General features: G+C 54.7%; 1 protein-coding gene across 3 annotated transcripts in view; it reads right to left on the bottom strand.

Moving 5' to 3' along the window:
* Positions 1-16,133, bottom strand: part of ST3GAL2 (ST3 beta-galactoside alpha-2,3-sialyltransferase 2) — a 74,404-nt gene that overhangs the window by 10,707 nt on the left and 47,564 nt on the right. For all 3 annotated transcript variants that reach the window (XM_063945874.1, XM_063945875.1, XM_063945873.1), the window contains exon 2: positions 6,081-6,760. In XM_063945874.1, the coding sequence (XP_063801944.1) occupies positions 6,081-6,422 (342 nt within the window). In that variant the 5' untranslated portion in view covers positions 6,423-6,760. The remainder of the gene's footprint in view (positions 1-6,080; positions 6,761-16,133) is intronic.

Raw genomic sequence — 16,133 nt, 5'->3', positions numbered from 1 at the left:
AACGCGGCATCATCTGTGTAAGCCACAACTGCAGCGGGGCATCGCGTATTAGACACCTCCGACATTCCCGTAGGGACCACTGAGGAACAGACACCTCCGACATTCCCACAGGAATCACTGGGGTACAGACACTTCCAACATTCCCGTAGGGACCACTGGGGAAGGACACCTCCGACATTCCCGTAGGAATCACTGGGGAACAGACACCTCCGACATTCCCACAGGAATCACTGGGGAACAGACACTTCCGACATTCCCGTAGGGACCACTGGGGAAGGACACCTCCGACATTCCCGTAGGAATCACTGGGGAACAGACACCTCCGACATTCCCGTAGGGACCACTGGGGAACAGACACCTCCGACATTCCCGTAGGGACCACTGGGAAACAGACACCTCCGACCTTCCCATAGGGACCACTGGGGAAGGACACCTCCGACATTCCCGTAGGGACCACTGGGGAAGGACACCTCCGACATTCCCGTAGGAATCACTGGGGAACAGACACCTCCGACATTCCCGTAGGGACCACTGGGAAACAGACACCTTCGACCTTCCCATAGGGACCACTGGGGAACAGACACCACCAACCTTCCCGTAGGGACCACTGGGGAACAGACACCTCCGACATTACCGTAGGGACCACTGGGAACAGACACCTCCAACATTCCCGTAGGGACCACTGGGGAATAGACACCTCCGACATTCCCGTAGGGACCACTGGGGAAAAGACACCTCCAACATTCCCGTAGGAATCACTGGGAAACAGACACCTCCGACATTCCAGTAGGGAACACTGGGAAACAGACACCTCCAACATTCCCGTAGGGATCACTGGGAAACAGACACCTCAGACATTCCAGTAGGGATCACTGGGGAACAGACACCTCCGACATTTCCGTAGGGACAACTGGGGAACAGACACCTCCGACATTCCCGTAGGGACCACTGGGGAACAGACACCTCCGGCATTCCCGTAGGGACCACTGGGGAACAGACACCTCCGACCCTTCCGTAGGGACCACTGGGGAAAAAAAGACACCTCCGACATTCCATTAGGGACCACTGGGGAACAGACACCTCCGACATTTCCATAGGGACCACTGGGAAACAGACACCTCGGACATTCCCGTAGGAATCACTGGGAAACAGACACCTCCAACATAACCGTAGGGACCAACCGGAAACAGACACCTCCGACATTCCCGTAGGGACCACTGGGGAACAGACACCACTGACATTCCCGTAGGAACCACTGGGGAACAGACACCTCCAAATTCCCATAGGGACCACTGTGAACAGACACCTCCGACATTCCTGTAGGGACTACTGGGGAACAGACACCTCCAACATTCCCGTAGGAATCACTGGGAAACAGACACCTCCAACATAACCATAGGGATCAACGGGGAACAGACACCTCTGACATTCCCGTAGGGACCACTGGGGAACAGACACCTCCGACATTCCTGTAGGGACCACAGGGGAACAGACACCTCCGAATTCCCATAGAGACCACTGGGAACAGACACCTCCGACATTCCCATAGGAATCACTGGGAAACAGACACCTCCAACATAACCGTACTAACGGGGAACAGACACCTCCGTCATTCCCGTAGGGACCACTGGGAACAGACACCTCCGACATTCTCATCGACATTCTCATAGGGACCACTGGGGAAATAGACACCTCCGACCTTCCCATAGGGACCACTGGGAAACCGACACCTCCGACATTCCCACAGGGATCACTAGAACGCTTGTAATCCAGAGAGGGAGCACCAGGACCAGTGGAACAATCGGTCACTCCAGCTGGATGAGGGAACGTTGGTGACTGAAGAAGCACATCGCTGGAGGCAGCCAGGGGGCATTGGGAATAGACTATACATGTATTACTTAGTTGGGGGCTGTGTGGGGCCGGGGCCCATAAAGCCACCGATTCAGCACGTTCTAACTGTCTAGGAATAAATGTGTGACTACAACATGAGATCACTGTGCTTATACCTCTCTGTGCTGCTGTAACCGGGTCCCTGGTACCCAGCTTATACCTCTCTGGGCTGCTGTAACCGGGTCCCTGGTACCTAGCTTATACCTCTTTGGGCTGCTGTAACCGGGTCCCTGGTACCCAGATTATACCTCTCTGTGCTGCTGTAACCGGGTCCCTGGTACCCAGATTATACCTCTCTGTGCTGCTGTAACCGGGTCCCTGGCACCCAGCTTATCACATCTCTGGGCTGCTGTAACCGGGTCCCTGGTACCCAGCTTATACCTCTCTGGGCTGCTGTAACCGGGTCCCTGGTACCCAACTTATTCCTCTCTGGGCTGCTGTAACCGGGTCCCTGGTACCCAACTTATACCTCTCTGGGCTGCTGTAATCGGGTCCCTGGTACCCATCTTATACCTCTCTGGGCTGCTGTAACCGGGTCCCTGGCACCCAGCTTATACCTCTCTGTGCTGCTGTAACCAGGACGCTGGTACCCAGCTTACACCTCTCTGGGCTGCTGTATCCGGGTCCCTGGTACCCAACTTATACCTCTCTGGGCTGCTGTAACCGGGTCCCTGGTACCCAATTTATACCTCTCTGGGCTGCTGTAACCGGGTCCCTGGTACCCAATTTATACCTCTCTGGGCTGCTGTAACCGGGTCCCTGGTACCCAGCTTACACCTCTCTGGGCTGCTGTAACCGGGTCCCTGTTACCCAGCTTATACCTCTCTGGGCTGCTGTAACCGGGTCCCTGGTACCCAGCTGGTCACGTAGCTGGCTGCCCCTCCAAACACCACAACCTTACCAGGCCTGGACCCCTTACCCTCCTTATACACCAGTCACACCCTCTCCCCTCACCCCAGAGGGCGTATAAGGACTGCACTGCCATCTACATCTATTATTATATTCACCACATACCCCATAGCGTGTAAGCTTATAGGGACAGGAATCATTTCCTTGTAGTCTATATATGTCCAGTATAACTATACTTAGACCCAATGACAGTTACATATAAGCTCTGGGAAGAGTAACATAGCGGTAATGAATAAGCCATACACACTACATGGGATAAACCAACTGAGAATGACAGATGCCCCCTATGTCCAGCTCTAGCCCCATTCACCAGTACAGCCACCCTCCCCTCAGCGCAGACACCCCCGGTACATCCACCCTCCCCTCAGCGCAAACCCCCCCGGTACAGCCACCCTCCCCTCAGCGCAGACACCCCCGGTACATCCACCCTCCCCTCAGCGCAAACCCCCCCGGTACAGCCACCCTCCCCTCAGCGCAGACCCTCCCGGTACAGCCACCCTCCCCCTCAGCGCAGACCCTCCTGGTACAGCCACCCTCCCCTCAGCGCAGACCCTCCCGGTACAGCCACCCTCCCCTCAGCGCAGACCCTCCCGGTACAGCCACCCTCCCCTCAGCGCAGACCCCCCCCCCCCGGTACAGCCACCCTCCCCTCAGCGCAGACCCTCCCGGTACAGCCACCCTCCCCTCAGCGCAGACCCTCCCGGTACAGCCACCCTCCCGATACAGCCACCCTCCCCTCAGCGCAGACCCTCCCGGTACAGCCACCCTCCCCTCAGCGCAGACCCCCCCGGTACAGCCACCCTCCCCTCAGCGCAGACCCTCCCGGTACAGCCACCCTCCCCTCAGCGCAGACCCTCCCGGTACAGCCACCCTCCCCTCAGCGCAGACCCTCCCGGTACAGCCACCCTCCCCTCAGCGCAGACCCTCCCGGTACAGCCACCCTCCCCTCAGCGCAGACCCTCCCGGTACAGCCACCCTCCCCTCAGCGCAGACCCCCCCGGTACAGCCACCCTCCCCTCAGCGCAGACCCTCCCGGTACAGCCACCCTCCCCTCAGCGCAGACCCCCCCGGTACAGTCACCCTCCCCTCAGCGCAGACCCTCCCGGTACAGCCACCCTCCCCTCAGCGCAGACCCCCCCGGTACAGCCACCCTCCCCTCAGCGCAGACCCTCCCGGTACAGCCACCCTCCCCTCAGCGCAGACCCTCCCGGTACAGCCACCCTCCCCTCAGCGCAGACCCTCCCGGTACAGCCACCCTCCCCTCAGCGCAGACCCTCCTGGTACAGCCACCCTCCCCTCAGCGCAGACCCTCCCAGGAACAGGCACTCCCCTCCTCAGACCCTCCCGGTACAGCCACCCTCCCCTCAGCGCAGACCCCATACCCACCGGTACAGTCACCCTCCCCTCAGCGCAGACCCTCCCGGTACAGCCACCCTCCCCTCAGCGCAGACCCCAATACCCACCGGTACAGCCACCCTCCCCTCAGCGCAGACCCCCCCGGTACAGCCACCCTCCCCTCAGCGCAGACCCTCCCAGGAACAGGCACTCCCCTCCTCAGACCCTCCCGGTACAGCCACCCCCCCCTCAGCGCAGACCCCCCCGGTACAGCCACCCTCCCCTCAGCGCAGACCCTCCCGGTACAGCCACCCTCCCCTCAGCGCAGACCCTCCTGGTACAGCCACCCTCCCCTCAGCGCAGACCCTCCCAGGAACAGGCACTCCCCTCCTCAGACCCTCCCGGTACAGCCACCCCCTCCCCTCAGCGCAGACCCCAATACCCACCGGTACAGCCACCCTCCCCTCAGCGCAGACCCTCCCAGGAACAGGCACTCCCCTCCTCAGACCCTCCCGGAACAGCCACCCCCTCCCCTCAGTGCAGACCCTCCCGGTACAGCCACCCTCCCCTCACCGCAGACCCTCCTGGTACAGCCACCCTCCCCTCACCGCAGACCCTCCCGGGAACAGCCACCCCCCCCCCCCCCCCCCTCAGACCCTCCCGGTACAGCCACCCTCCCCTCAGACCCTCCCGGTACAGACACCCTCCCCTCAGTGCAGACCCTCCCGGTACAGCCAACCTCCCCTCAGCGCAGACCCTCCCGGTACAGCCACCCTCCCCCTCAGCGCAGACCCTCCCGGTACAGCCACCCTCCCCTCAGCGCAGACCCCCCCGGTACAGCCACCCTCCCCTCAGCGCAGACCCTCCCGGTACAGCCACCCTCCCCTCAGCGCAGACCCTCCTGGTACAGCCACCCTCCCCTCAGCGCAGACCCTCCCGGTACAGCCACCCTCCCCTCAGCGCAGACCCTCCCAGGAACAGGCACTCCCCTCCTCAGACCCTCCCGGTACAGCCACCCCCTCCCCTCAGCGCAGACCCCAATACCCACCGGTACAGCCACCCTCCCCTCAGCGCAGACCCTCCCAGGAACAGGCACTCCCCTCCTCAGACCCTCCCGGTACAGCCACCCCCTCCCCTCAGTGCAGACCCTCCTGGTACAGCCACCCTCCCCTCACCGCAGACCCTCCTGGTACAGCCACCCTCCCCTCACCGCAGACCCTCCTGGGAACAGCCACCCCCCCCCCCCTCAGACCCTCCCGGTACAGCCACCCTCCCCTCAGACCCTCCCGGTACAGACACCCTCCCCTCAGTGCAGAACCTCCCGGTACAGCCAACCTCCCCTCAGCGCAGACCCTCCCGGTACAGCCACCCTCCCCCTCAGCGCAGACCCTCCCGGTACAGCCACCCTCCCCTCAGTGCAGACCCCCCCGGTACAGCCACCCTCCCCTCAGCGCAGACCCCATACCCCCCCGGTACAGCCACCCTCCCCTCAGCGCAGACCCCCCCGGTACAGCCACCCTCCCCTCAGCGCAGACCCTCCCGGTACAGCCACCCTTCCCTCAGCGCAGACCCCCCCCGGTACAGCCACCCTCCCCCTCAGCGCAGACCCTCCCGGTACAGCCACCCTCCCCTCAGCGCAGACCCTCCCGGGGTACAGCCACCCTCCCCTCAGCGCAGACCCTCCCGGTACAGCCACCCTCCCCCTCAGCGCAGACCCTCCCGGTACAGCCACCCTCCCCTCAGCGCAGACCCCCCCGGTACAGCCACCCTCCCCCTCAGCGCAGACCCTCCCGGTACAGCCACCCTCCCCTCAGCGCAGACCCTCCCGGGGTACAGCTACCCTCCCCTCAGCGCAGACCCTCCCGGTACAGTATCCCCATAATGTAAGTACTGTTGCATAATGTACATGGCACTGTTGCAGGAAAGGCAGTATTGCAGCTACTCACCATCCACCAGTGCTGGACATCCGCCGGTAACGCCTGATTTTCCAGCGTCCACACAGGCGAGATGGTCACGTCATAGTGACTGTCAAACCAGGTGGAAGAGCCAGGCTGTCGCAGGCAGCGGTGGCAGGAGCAGTCCTTTGGTAGATGAAGAGGAACGGGGTGATGTCTCACCCCAGGGTAGCCAGGCACAAGCCGGACAGGGAGCCCCTCTGCTGAGGCCCATCCCGCCAGCTCGGAGTACACTGGAGCCTCTGTCCCATTATGAGAGAAGGTGAAGAGAAGGGACATGATGAAGAGGAGGACAGAAGTGCTGAGGATCCATATTCGTAAGGTGCACCTCATCCTGATGCCCACCCCGCAGCGGTCCTGAGCAGGGGACCCCAACAGTGAGTTCCACCCCTCCGCAGCATGGGCCTCCACTGTGGCACTGCTAAGAATCCTGGCTTCTTACGCCGGCCAACTCCAGGAGACTGGTCATCCGCACAGGGTGAGAGGGAGCCTCAGGCGGTGGCCCTAGGGTGTGCAGAGGATATTATTTATCTCCACATGTAGGTCATGTGTCTTTCATCCTCCGAACCTTCCTGCTGTGAGAGGTAAACTGTCCCGATCCCTGAGCCTGGCGTCCGTCACACAATCACCGAGCTGTCATCGGGTCACCTTACACCTGAGGATGAAGTCACCTGAAAGAAAAGACATGCACTGAGCAAAGGTGACACTGGCTGTAATTAAAGCCTGCTCAGCGGTGAGCACCTGCCATGCACCTGGGTACCTGTACAGAGCGCCTCCCATACACAGGCCACGGGCTGGCTGCAGATCCTGTGCATAGCTCAACCTGGGAAAGTGATGTGCTGAATTCCTGGCTCCGGGATAAGGAGGTCACATGACATCTAATCCTCCCCCCCCCCACACACGCTTTAGTATAATACTATGAGCAGAGCCTGGAATGCCCCTGAACATCTGTCCGCGGGGAGGGGGCACCACCACACGTGCACACAGCAAATACACACACACTGCTCACAATTATTCTATATGCTGGACGGGAGATCAGGGTCCACAGATATAACAGAATAGGACTGTGAAGCGTAGCTGTTGCTTCCACGAGGCGCAGGCCGCAAGTTTGTCGGCTAATCCAATAGTCAGTTCATTATTAACGTTTATATATTTATATGGCGCCACAAGGGATCCGCAGCGCCTAACAACGTACATAAACACATGAGCAAAGCAAGAAACAGCGACTTACAGCACAAGACAACGCAAGACAAGTACATGCCATATACACCTTGCTGCATCAGGGCACAGAGATAAGCATCAGGGTGGGAGAAACCGAGGGTTAGGTGCTGGTGTAGGAGAGTATGGAGCGGGTGATAGTATAAGGGAGGAGAGAGGGCCCTGCTCGTGAGAGCTGACATTCTAAAGAGGGGGTGTGGGAGACGGGCAGGGGTGACACAGATGGGGCCGACGGGCAGGGGTGACACAGATGGGGCCCGACGGGCAGGGGTGACACAGATGGGGCCGACGGGCAGGGGTGACACAGATGGGGCCGACGGGCAGGGGTGACACAGATGGGGCCCACAGCTGGGGGAGACGGGCAGGGGTGACACAGACCATCGGGCAGGGGTGACACAGCTGGGGCAGACGGGCAGGGGTGACCCAGCTGGGGCAGACGGGCAGGGGTGACCCAGCTGGGGCAGACGGGCAGGGGTGACCCAGCTGGGGCAGACGGGCAGGGGTGACCCAGCTGGGGCAGACAGTGAGCGTGGGACAGAGGGTTAGGATGAGAGACGGCTGTACCACCGGATGTATCGGGACGCTCTACCTGTACGTCTGTGCTCCTCAGCCAGATTTCTGAACTACCAGGGGGATCGTCCCTCAGTCATCATCATAGATTTGTAGGAGCAAGATTTCCACACTATCCGCATTAAACATCCTCAATTCCCCACATTCATTATTAGGAGTCCTGGAAAAAGGAGATTTCTGGTAGACTTACCATGGTTAAATCTCTTTCTGCGAGGTACACTGGGTTCCACAGGGAATACATTGGGGTGTAGAGATGGATCTTAATCCAGAGGCACCAACATGCTAGAGCTTTAGACTGTCCCAGAATGCATTGCGGGGCCTCCTCTATAACCCCGCCTCCAGGCACTGTGAGCTCAGTTTTGTTAACCAGTCCAATGCAGGAGCAGGTAAAAGAGACGGTAGATGTTAGTTACATAGAACCACATTCTCATGACTGGAGAAGGGACCAGCAGCTAATGCCATACAAACCCAAAGAAGCTAGGTGCGTCAGGGTGGGCGCCCTGTGGAACCCAGTGTACCTCGCAGAAAGAGATTTAACCATGGTAAGTTTACCATAAATCTCCTTTTCTGCAGCGGGGTACACTGTGTTCCACAGGGAATACATCGGGGATGTCCTAAGCAGTTCCTCAAGGGAGGAACCTTAGCGGGTATGAGAACCAGGCGTCTCAAAGGAAGCATCCTGGGAGGCAGAAGTATCAAAGGCATAGAACCTAATAAACGTGTTCACTAAGGACCACGTAGCGACCTTGCACAATTGTTCTGCGGACGCGCCACGACGGGCTGCCCAAGAGGGTCCAACAGACCGAGTAGAATGGGCTTTAATAGCAGCAGGAGCTGGGAGGCCAGCCTGCGCATAAGCTTGTGCAATCACCATTCTAATCCATCTGGCCAAGGTTTGCTTATTCGCAGGCCAGCCACGTTTGTGGAAACCAAACAGTACAAAGAGGGTATCTGACCTCCTGATAGAGGCAGTCCTCTCCACATATATACGGAGAGCCCGTACCACATCCAAAGACCGTTCTTTGGAGGACAATTCAGAAGAGATGAAGGCTGGAACCACACTCTCTTGATTAAGGTGAAAAAATGACACCACCTTAGGTAAATAATCAGGGCGAGTTCTAAGAACTGCTTGGTCATGATGAAATATCAAAAAGGGTGGATGACAGGACAAAGCGCCTAAGTCTGACACCCTTCTAGCAGAGGCAATAGCCAGCAGAAACAGGACCTTGACCGTGAGCCATTTAAGGTCCACTGACTCAAGAGGTTCAAATGGAGACTCTTGCAGGGCATTCAGGACAACAGACAAATCCCATGGAGCCACAGGAGGGACATAGGGAGGCTGAATCCACAGTACGCCCTGAGTGAATGTATGAACGTCAGGTATAGACGCAATTTTTCTCTGAAACCACACCGACAAGGCAGATATGTGAACCTTGAGGGAGGCCAGACAAAGGCCTAAATCCAGGCCTTGTTGAAAAAAAACCCCCAGAAGTCTGGAAGTACTAAACATGGAAGCATCGTAATTCTTAGCAGCACACCAGGTGAAGTAAGAATTACAGACCCTGTAATAAATCAGTGCAGAAGCCGGTTTGCGGGCGTTTAGAATAGTTTGGATAACCACCTCGGATAATCCTTTGGCCCTCAGGAGTAAAGTTTCAAGAGCCATGCTATCAAAGCCAGTCTAGCCAGGTCCGGGTAGACACAAGGGCCCTGAATGAGGAGGTCTGGGCGTTGAGGAAGTAGAAGAGGGCGCTCTATCGATAGACCCTGCAGGTCTGAGAACCAATGTCGTCTGGGCCACGCTGGAGCGACTAGAAGTAGTATTCCTCCTTCTTGCTTGAACTTCCTGTCAAAGTCAGAAAAATATCACGCTGCACATTGCCATATATGCACCTCATGCGTGTGCCCGCTGCACGTGCATGAGCCCTCCCGTGCGTGCATATACTCGCAGTCGCGTGCACTCGCAGGCGCACGGTATGCGCATTTACGGTAGAGTTTGTGTGCGTCTAGCGGGCGACTCGATCGTTACATATTTTAGTCATATAATGTATTTTGTAGATTATGGTCCCGTTGATAGAATCTGAAAGTTTAGTTAATGTAGCATGTTCAGAGACAAAGAGATCCCTCTTTGTTTGATACGAAGGGTCAGACAGGGGTTACACAGTGGTGTTTAGTATCCATCGGAAGAGTATTTAATTAGCAATATTCCGGTGTTGGTTTGAAGCGGATTAATCGCTCGTGCGAATAGTTATGACTATAAGAAGTTTATGGACATTTACTATATTTGCACTTTATTACCCATGCGGCGGGAAACCTGAGTTCCCCTCCCACCTGAGCAGTTAGGAATAGTCACAGCCCACCTGTATGAACCAACCTATGACCTTTTGTTATAATGCGGAGACGGATTCCTGTGTCCAATGAACAATAAGAATGTAGGGACCATTGTACTGTACTGTGTGTAAGTGTATATAAAGACAAGCCGACCTGGGCCAGCCCCACTCTACTCTTCTCAACGGTTCTCATCACTGATAATCGGGAGCTGGATATCCAGGAAGGCGCTTGCGATTGTTTCCCCTTGTGCGTAAGTTCTCTGCAGCCATTTTACCTCCTATTTGTTGTAAGCCATTCTCTCTCTCCTTCCCCTTAAATGTAATAGTGTTGCTATTGCTATTGTATTTTAACGTGTAGTAATTCTGCTAGATATTTATGTTAGCCTGGTAGTGTATAAACTGTACTGTATATTCTTTTGCAATTGAACGTTCATTCTCTCTCTTAAAGGTGTTAGAACCTTAGACCGGTATTTGAGTGTTTATTATATTTCTATGGGTTCTCTGAGCGTCTCAGTCGCTCATACAGCTTTTAAACTAACAAGGTTACATTGCGTTGCATCTACATATTATCACTGCATAAAGGTTTACAGTATAAGTACATTCTTTAAGGTATAGTTATTAAGGTTTAATTCTGTGAGCGTCAGCGCCGCTTGTGATCTCCTCGTCCGCTACGCTAAGGGCGTACCCTTACGGTACCACATACTCCAATAGCGTACTGAGTCTCTTAACCTTTTAGAGTGTTTAATAATAAGAATTTACTTACCGATAATTCTATTTCTCATAGTCCGTAGTGGATGCTGGGGACTCCGTAAGGACCATGGGGAATAGCAGCTCCGCAGGAGACTGGGCACATCTAAAGAAAGCTTTAGGACTATCTGGTGTGCACTGGCTCCTCCCCCTATGACCCTCCTCCAAGCCTCAGTTAGGATACTGTGCCCGGACGAGCGTACACAATAAGGAAGGATTTTGAATCCCGGGTAAGACTCATACCAGCCACACCAATCACACCGTACAACTTGTGATCTGAACCCAGTTAACAGCATGATAACAGAGGAGCCTCTGAAAGATGGCTCACAACAATAATAACCCGATTTTTGTAACAATAACTATGTACAAGTATTGCAGACAATCCGCACTTGGGATGGGCGCCCAGCATCCACTACGGACTATGAGAAATAGAATTATCGGTAAGTAAATTCTTATTTTCTCTAACGTCCTAAGTGGATGCTAGGGACTCCGTAAGGACCATGGGGATTATACCAAAGCTCCCAAACGGGCGGGAGAGTGCGGATGACTCTGCAGCACCAAATGAGAGAACTCCAGGTCCTCCTCAGCCAGGATATCAATTTTGTAGAATTTTACAAACTTATTTGCTCCTGACCAAGTAGCTGCTCGGCAAAGTTGTAAAGCCGAGACCCCTCGGGCAGCCGCCCAAGATGAGCCCACCTTCCTTGTGGAGTGGGCATTTACAGATTTTTGGCTGTGGCAGGCCTGCCACCGAATGTGCAAGCTGAATTGTACTACAAATCCAACGAGCAATAGTCTGCTTAGAAGCAGGAGCACCCAGCTTGTTGGGTGCATACAGGATAAACAGCGAGTCAGATTTCCTGACTCCAGCCGTCCTGGAAACATATATTTTCAGGGCACTGACAACGTCTAGCAACTTGGAGGCCTCCAAGTCCCTAGTAGCCGCAGGCACCACAAATAGGTTGGTTCAGGTGAAACGCTGAAACCACCTTGGGGAGAAACTGAGGACGAGTCCTCAATTCCGCCCTATCCGAATGGAAAATCAGATAAGGGCTTTTTCAGGATAAAGCCGCCAATTCTGACACGCGCCTGGCCCAGGCCAGGGCCAACAGCATGACCACTATTCATGTGAGATATTTTAACTCCACAGATTTAAGTGGTTCAAACCAATGTGACTTTTGGAACCCAAAACTACATTGAGATCCCAAAGTGCCACTGGAGGCACAAAAGGAGGCTGTATATGCAGTACCCCTTTTACAAACGTCTGAACTTCAGGGACTGAAGCTAGTTCTTTTTGGAAGAAAATTTACAGGGCCAAAATTTGAACCTTAATGGACCCCAATTTCAGGCCCATAGACACTCCTGTTTGCAGGAAATGTAGGAATCGACCCAGTTGAATTTCCTCCGTCGGGCCTTACTGGGCCTCGCACCACGCAACATATTTTCGCCAATTGCGGTGATAATGTTTTTGCGGTTACATCCTTCCTGGCTTTGATCAGGATAGGGATGACTTCATCCGGAATGCCTTTTTTCCTTCAGGATCCGGCGTTCAACCGCCATGCCGTCAAACGCAGCCGCGGTAAGTCTTGGAACAGACAGGGTCCTTGCTGGAGCAGGTCCCTTCTTAGAGGTAGAGGCCACGGATCCTCCGTGAGCATCTCTTGAAGTTCCGGTTACCAAGTCCTTCTTGGCCAATCCGGAACCACGAATATAGTGCTTACTCCTCTCCATCTTATCAATCTCAGTACCTTGGGTATGAGAGGCAGAGGAGGGAACACATACCCTGACTGGTACACCCACGGTGTTACCAGAGCGTCTACAGCTTATTGCCTGAGGGTCCCTGGACCTGTCGCAATACCTGTCGAGTTTTTAATCATGTGGAAGACTTCTGGGTGAAGTCCCCACTCTCCCGGGTGGAGGTCGTGCTGAGGAAGTCTGCTTCCCAGTTGTCCACTCCCGGAATGAATACTGCTGACAGTGCTATCACATGATTTTCCGCCCAGCGAAGAATCCTTGCAGCTTCTGCCATTGCCCTCCTGCTTCTTGTGCCACCCTGTCTGTTTACGTGGGTGACTGCCGTGATGTTGTCCGACTGGATCAACACCGGCTGACCTTGAAGCAGAGGTCTTGCTAAGCTTAGAGCATTGTAAATGTCCCTTAGCTTCAGGATATTTATGTGAAGTGATGTCTCCAGGCTTGACCATAAGCCCTGGATATTCCTTCCCTGTGTGACTGCTCCCCAGCCTCGCAGGCTGGCATCCGTGGTCACCAGGACCCAGTCCTGAATGCCGAATCTGCGGCCCTCTAGAAGATGAGCACTCTGCAACCACCACAGGAGGGACACCCTTGTCCTTGGTGACAGGGTTATCCGCTGATGCATCTGAAGATGCGACCCGGACCATTTGTCCAGCAGGTCCCACTGGAAAGTTCTTGCGTGGAATCTGCCGAATGGGATTGCTTCGTAGGAAGCCACCATGTTACCCAGAACCCTTGTGCATTGATGCACTGAGACTTGGCTCGGTTTTAGGAGGTTCCCGACTAGCTCGGATAACTCCCTGGCTTTCTCCTCCGGGAGAAACACCTTTTTCTGGACTGTGTCCAGGATCATCCCTAGGAACAGAAGACACGTCGTCGGAACCAGGTGCGATTTTGGAATATTGAGAATCCAATCGTGCTGCCGCAACACTACCTGAGATAGTGCTACACCGACCTCCAACTGTTCCCTGGATCTTACCCTTATCAGGGAATTGTCCAAGGAAGGGATAACTAAAATTCACTTCCTTCGAAGGAATATCATCATTTCGGCCATTACCTTGGTAAAGACCCGGGGTGCCGTGGACCATCCATACGGCAGCGTCTGAACTGATAGTGACAGTTCTGTACCATAAACCTGAGGTACCCTTGGTGAGAAGGGTAAATTTTGACAAGAAGGTAAGCATCCTTGATGTCCCGAGACATCATGTAGTCCCCTTCTTCCAGGTTCGCAATCACTGCTCTGAGTGACTCAATCTTGAATTTGAACCTCTGTATGTAAGTGTTCAAAGATTTTAGATTTAGAATCGGTCTCACCGAGCCGTCCGGCTTCGGTACCACAACAGTGTGGAATAATACCCCGTTCCCTGTTGCAGGAGGGGTATCTTGATTATCACCTGCTGGGAATACAGCTTGTGAATGGCTTCCAAAACTGTCTCCCTGTCAGAAGGAGACATCGGTAAAGCCGACTTTAGGAAACGGCGAGGGGGAGACGTCTCGAATTCTAATTTGTACCCCTGAGATATCACCTGAAGGATCCAGGGGTCTACTTGCGAGTGAGCCCACTGCGCGCTGAAATTCATTGAGACGGGCCCCCCACCGTGCCTGATTCTGCTTGTAAAGCCCCAGCGTATACTGAGGGCTTGGCAGAGGCGGGAGAGGGTTTCTGTTCCTGGGAACTGGCTGATTTCTGCAGCCTTTTTCCTCTCCCTCTGTCACGGGGCAGAAATGAGGAACCTTTTGCCCACTTGTCCACGAAAAGACTGCGCCTGATAATACGGCGTCTTCTCATGTTGAGAGGCGACCTGGGGTACAAACGAGGAATTCCCAGCTGTTGCCGTGGCCACCAGGTCTGAAAGACCGACCCCAAATAACTCCTCCCCTTAATAAAGCAATACTTCCAAATGCCGTTTGGAATACGCATCACCTGACCACTGACGTGTCCATAACCCTCTACTGGTAGAAATGGACAACGCGCTTAGACTTGATGCCAGTCGGCAAATATTCCGCTGTGCATCACGCATATATAGAAATGCATCTTTTAAATGCTCTATAGGCAAAAATATACTGTCCCTATCTAGGGTATCAATATTTTCAGTCAGGGAATCCGACCACGCCAACCCAGCACTGCACATCCAGGCTGAGGCGATTGCTGGTCGCAGTATAACACCAGTATGTGTGTAAATACCTTTTAGGATACCCTCCTGCTTTCTATCAGCAGGATCCTTAAGGGCGGCCATCTCAGGCGAAGGTAGAGCCCTTACAAGCGTGTGAGCGCTTTATCCACCCTAGGGGGTGTTTCCCAACGCACCCTAACCTCTGGCGGGAAAGGATATAATGCCAATAACATTTTAGAAATTATCAGTTGTTATCGGGGGAAACCCACGCATCATCACACACCTCATTTAATTTCTCAGATTCAGGAAAACTACAGGTAGTTTTTCCTCACCGAACATAATACCCCTTTTTTTGGTGGTACTCGTATTATCAGAAATGTGTAAAACATTTTTCATTGCCTCAATCATGTAACGTGTGGCCCTACTGGAAGTCACATTCGTCTCTTCACCGTCGACACTGGAGTCAGTATCCGTGTCGGCGTCTATATCTGCCATCTGAGGTAACGGGCGCTTTAGAGCCCCTGACGGCCTATGAGACGTCTGGACAGGCACAAGCTGAGTAGCCGGCTGTCTCATGTCAACCACTGTCTTTTATACAGAGCTGACACTGTCACGTAATTCCTTCCAACAGTTCATCCACTCAGGTGTCGACCCCCTAGGGGGTGACATCACTATTACAGGCAATCTGCTCCGTCTCCACATCATTTTTCTCCTCATACATGTCGACACAAAAGTACCGACATACAGCACACACACAGGGAATGCTCTGATAGAGGACAGGACCCCACTAGCCCTTTGGGGAGACAGAGGGAGAGTTTGCCAGCACACACCAGAGCGCTATATATATACAGGGATAACCTTATATAAGTGTTTTTCCCCTTATAGCTGCTGTATAGTTAATACTGCGCCTAATTAGTGCCCCCCTCTCTTTTTTAACCCTTTCTGTAGTGTAGTGACTGCAGGGGAGAGCCAGGGAGCTTCCCTCCAACGGAGCTGTGAGGGAAAATGGCGCCAGTGTGCTGAGGAGATAAGGCCGCCGATAAGGGGGCGGAGCCTATCTCCCGTTTTCCTATGTATTCTGGCAGGGGTTAAATGCATCCATATAGCCCAGGAGCTATATGTGATGCATTTTTTGCCATCCAAGGTGTTTTTATTGCGTCTCAGGGCGCACCCCCCCCAGCGCCCTGCACCCTCAGTGACCGAAGTGTGAAGTGTGCTGAGAGCAATGGCGCACAGCTGCAGTGCTGTGCGCTACCTTGTTGAAGACAGGACGTCTTCTGCCGCCGATTTTCTGGACCTCTTCTGCCTTC

The sequence above is a fragment of the Pseudophryne corroboree genome, chromosome 11 (genome assembly GCF_028390025.1).
Source record: "Pseudophryne corroboree isolate aPseCor3 chromosome 11, aPseCor3.hap2, whole genome shotgun sequence".
NCBI lineage: Eukaryota > Metazoa > Chordata > Amphibia > Anura > Myobatrachidae > Pseudophryne > Pseudophryne corroboree.
This window is presented reverse-complemented; position numbering and strand designations above follow the sequence as displayed.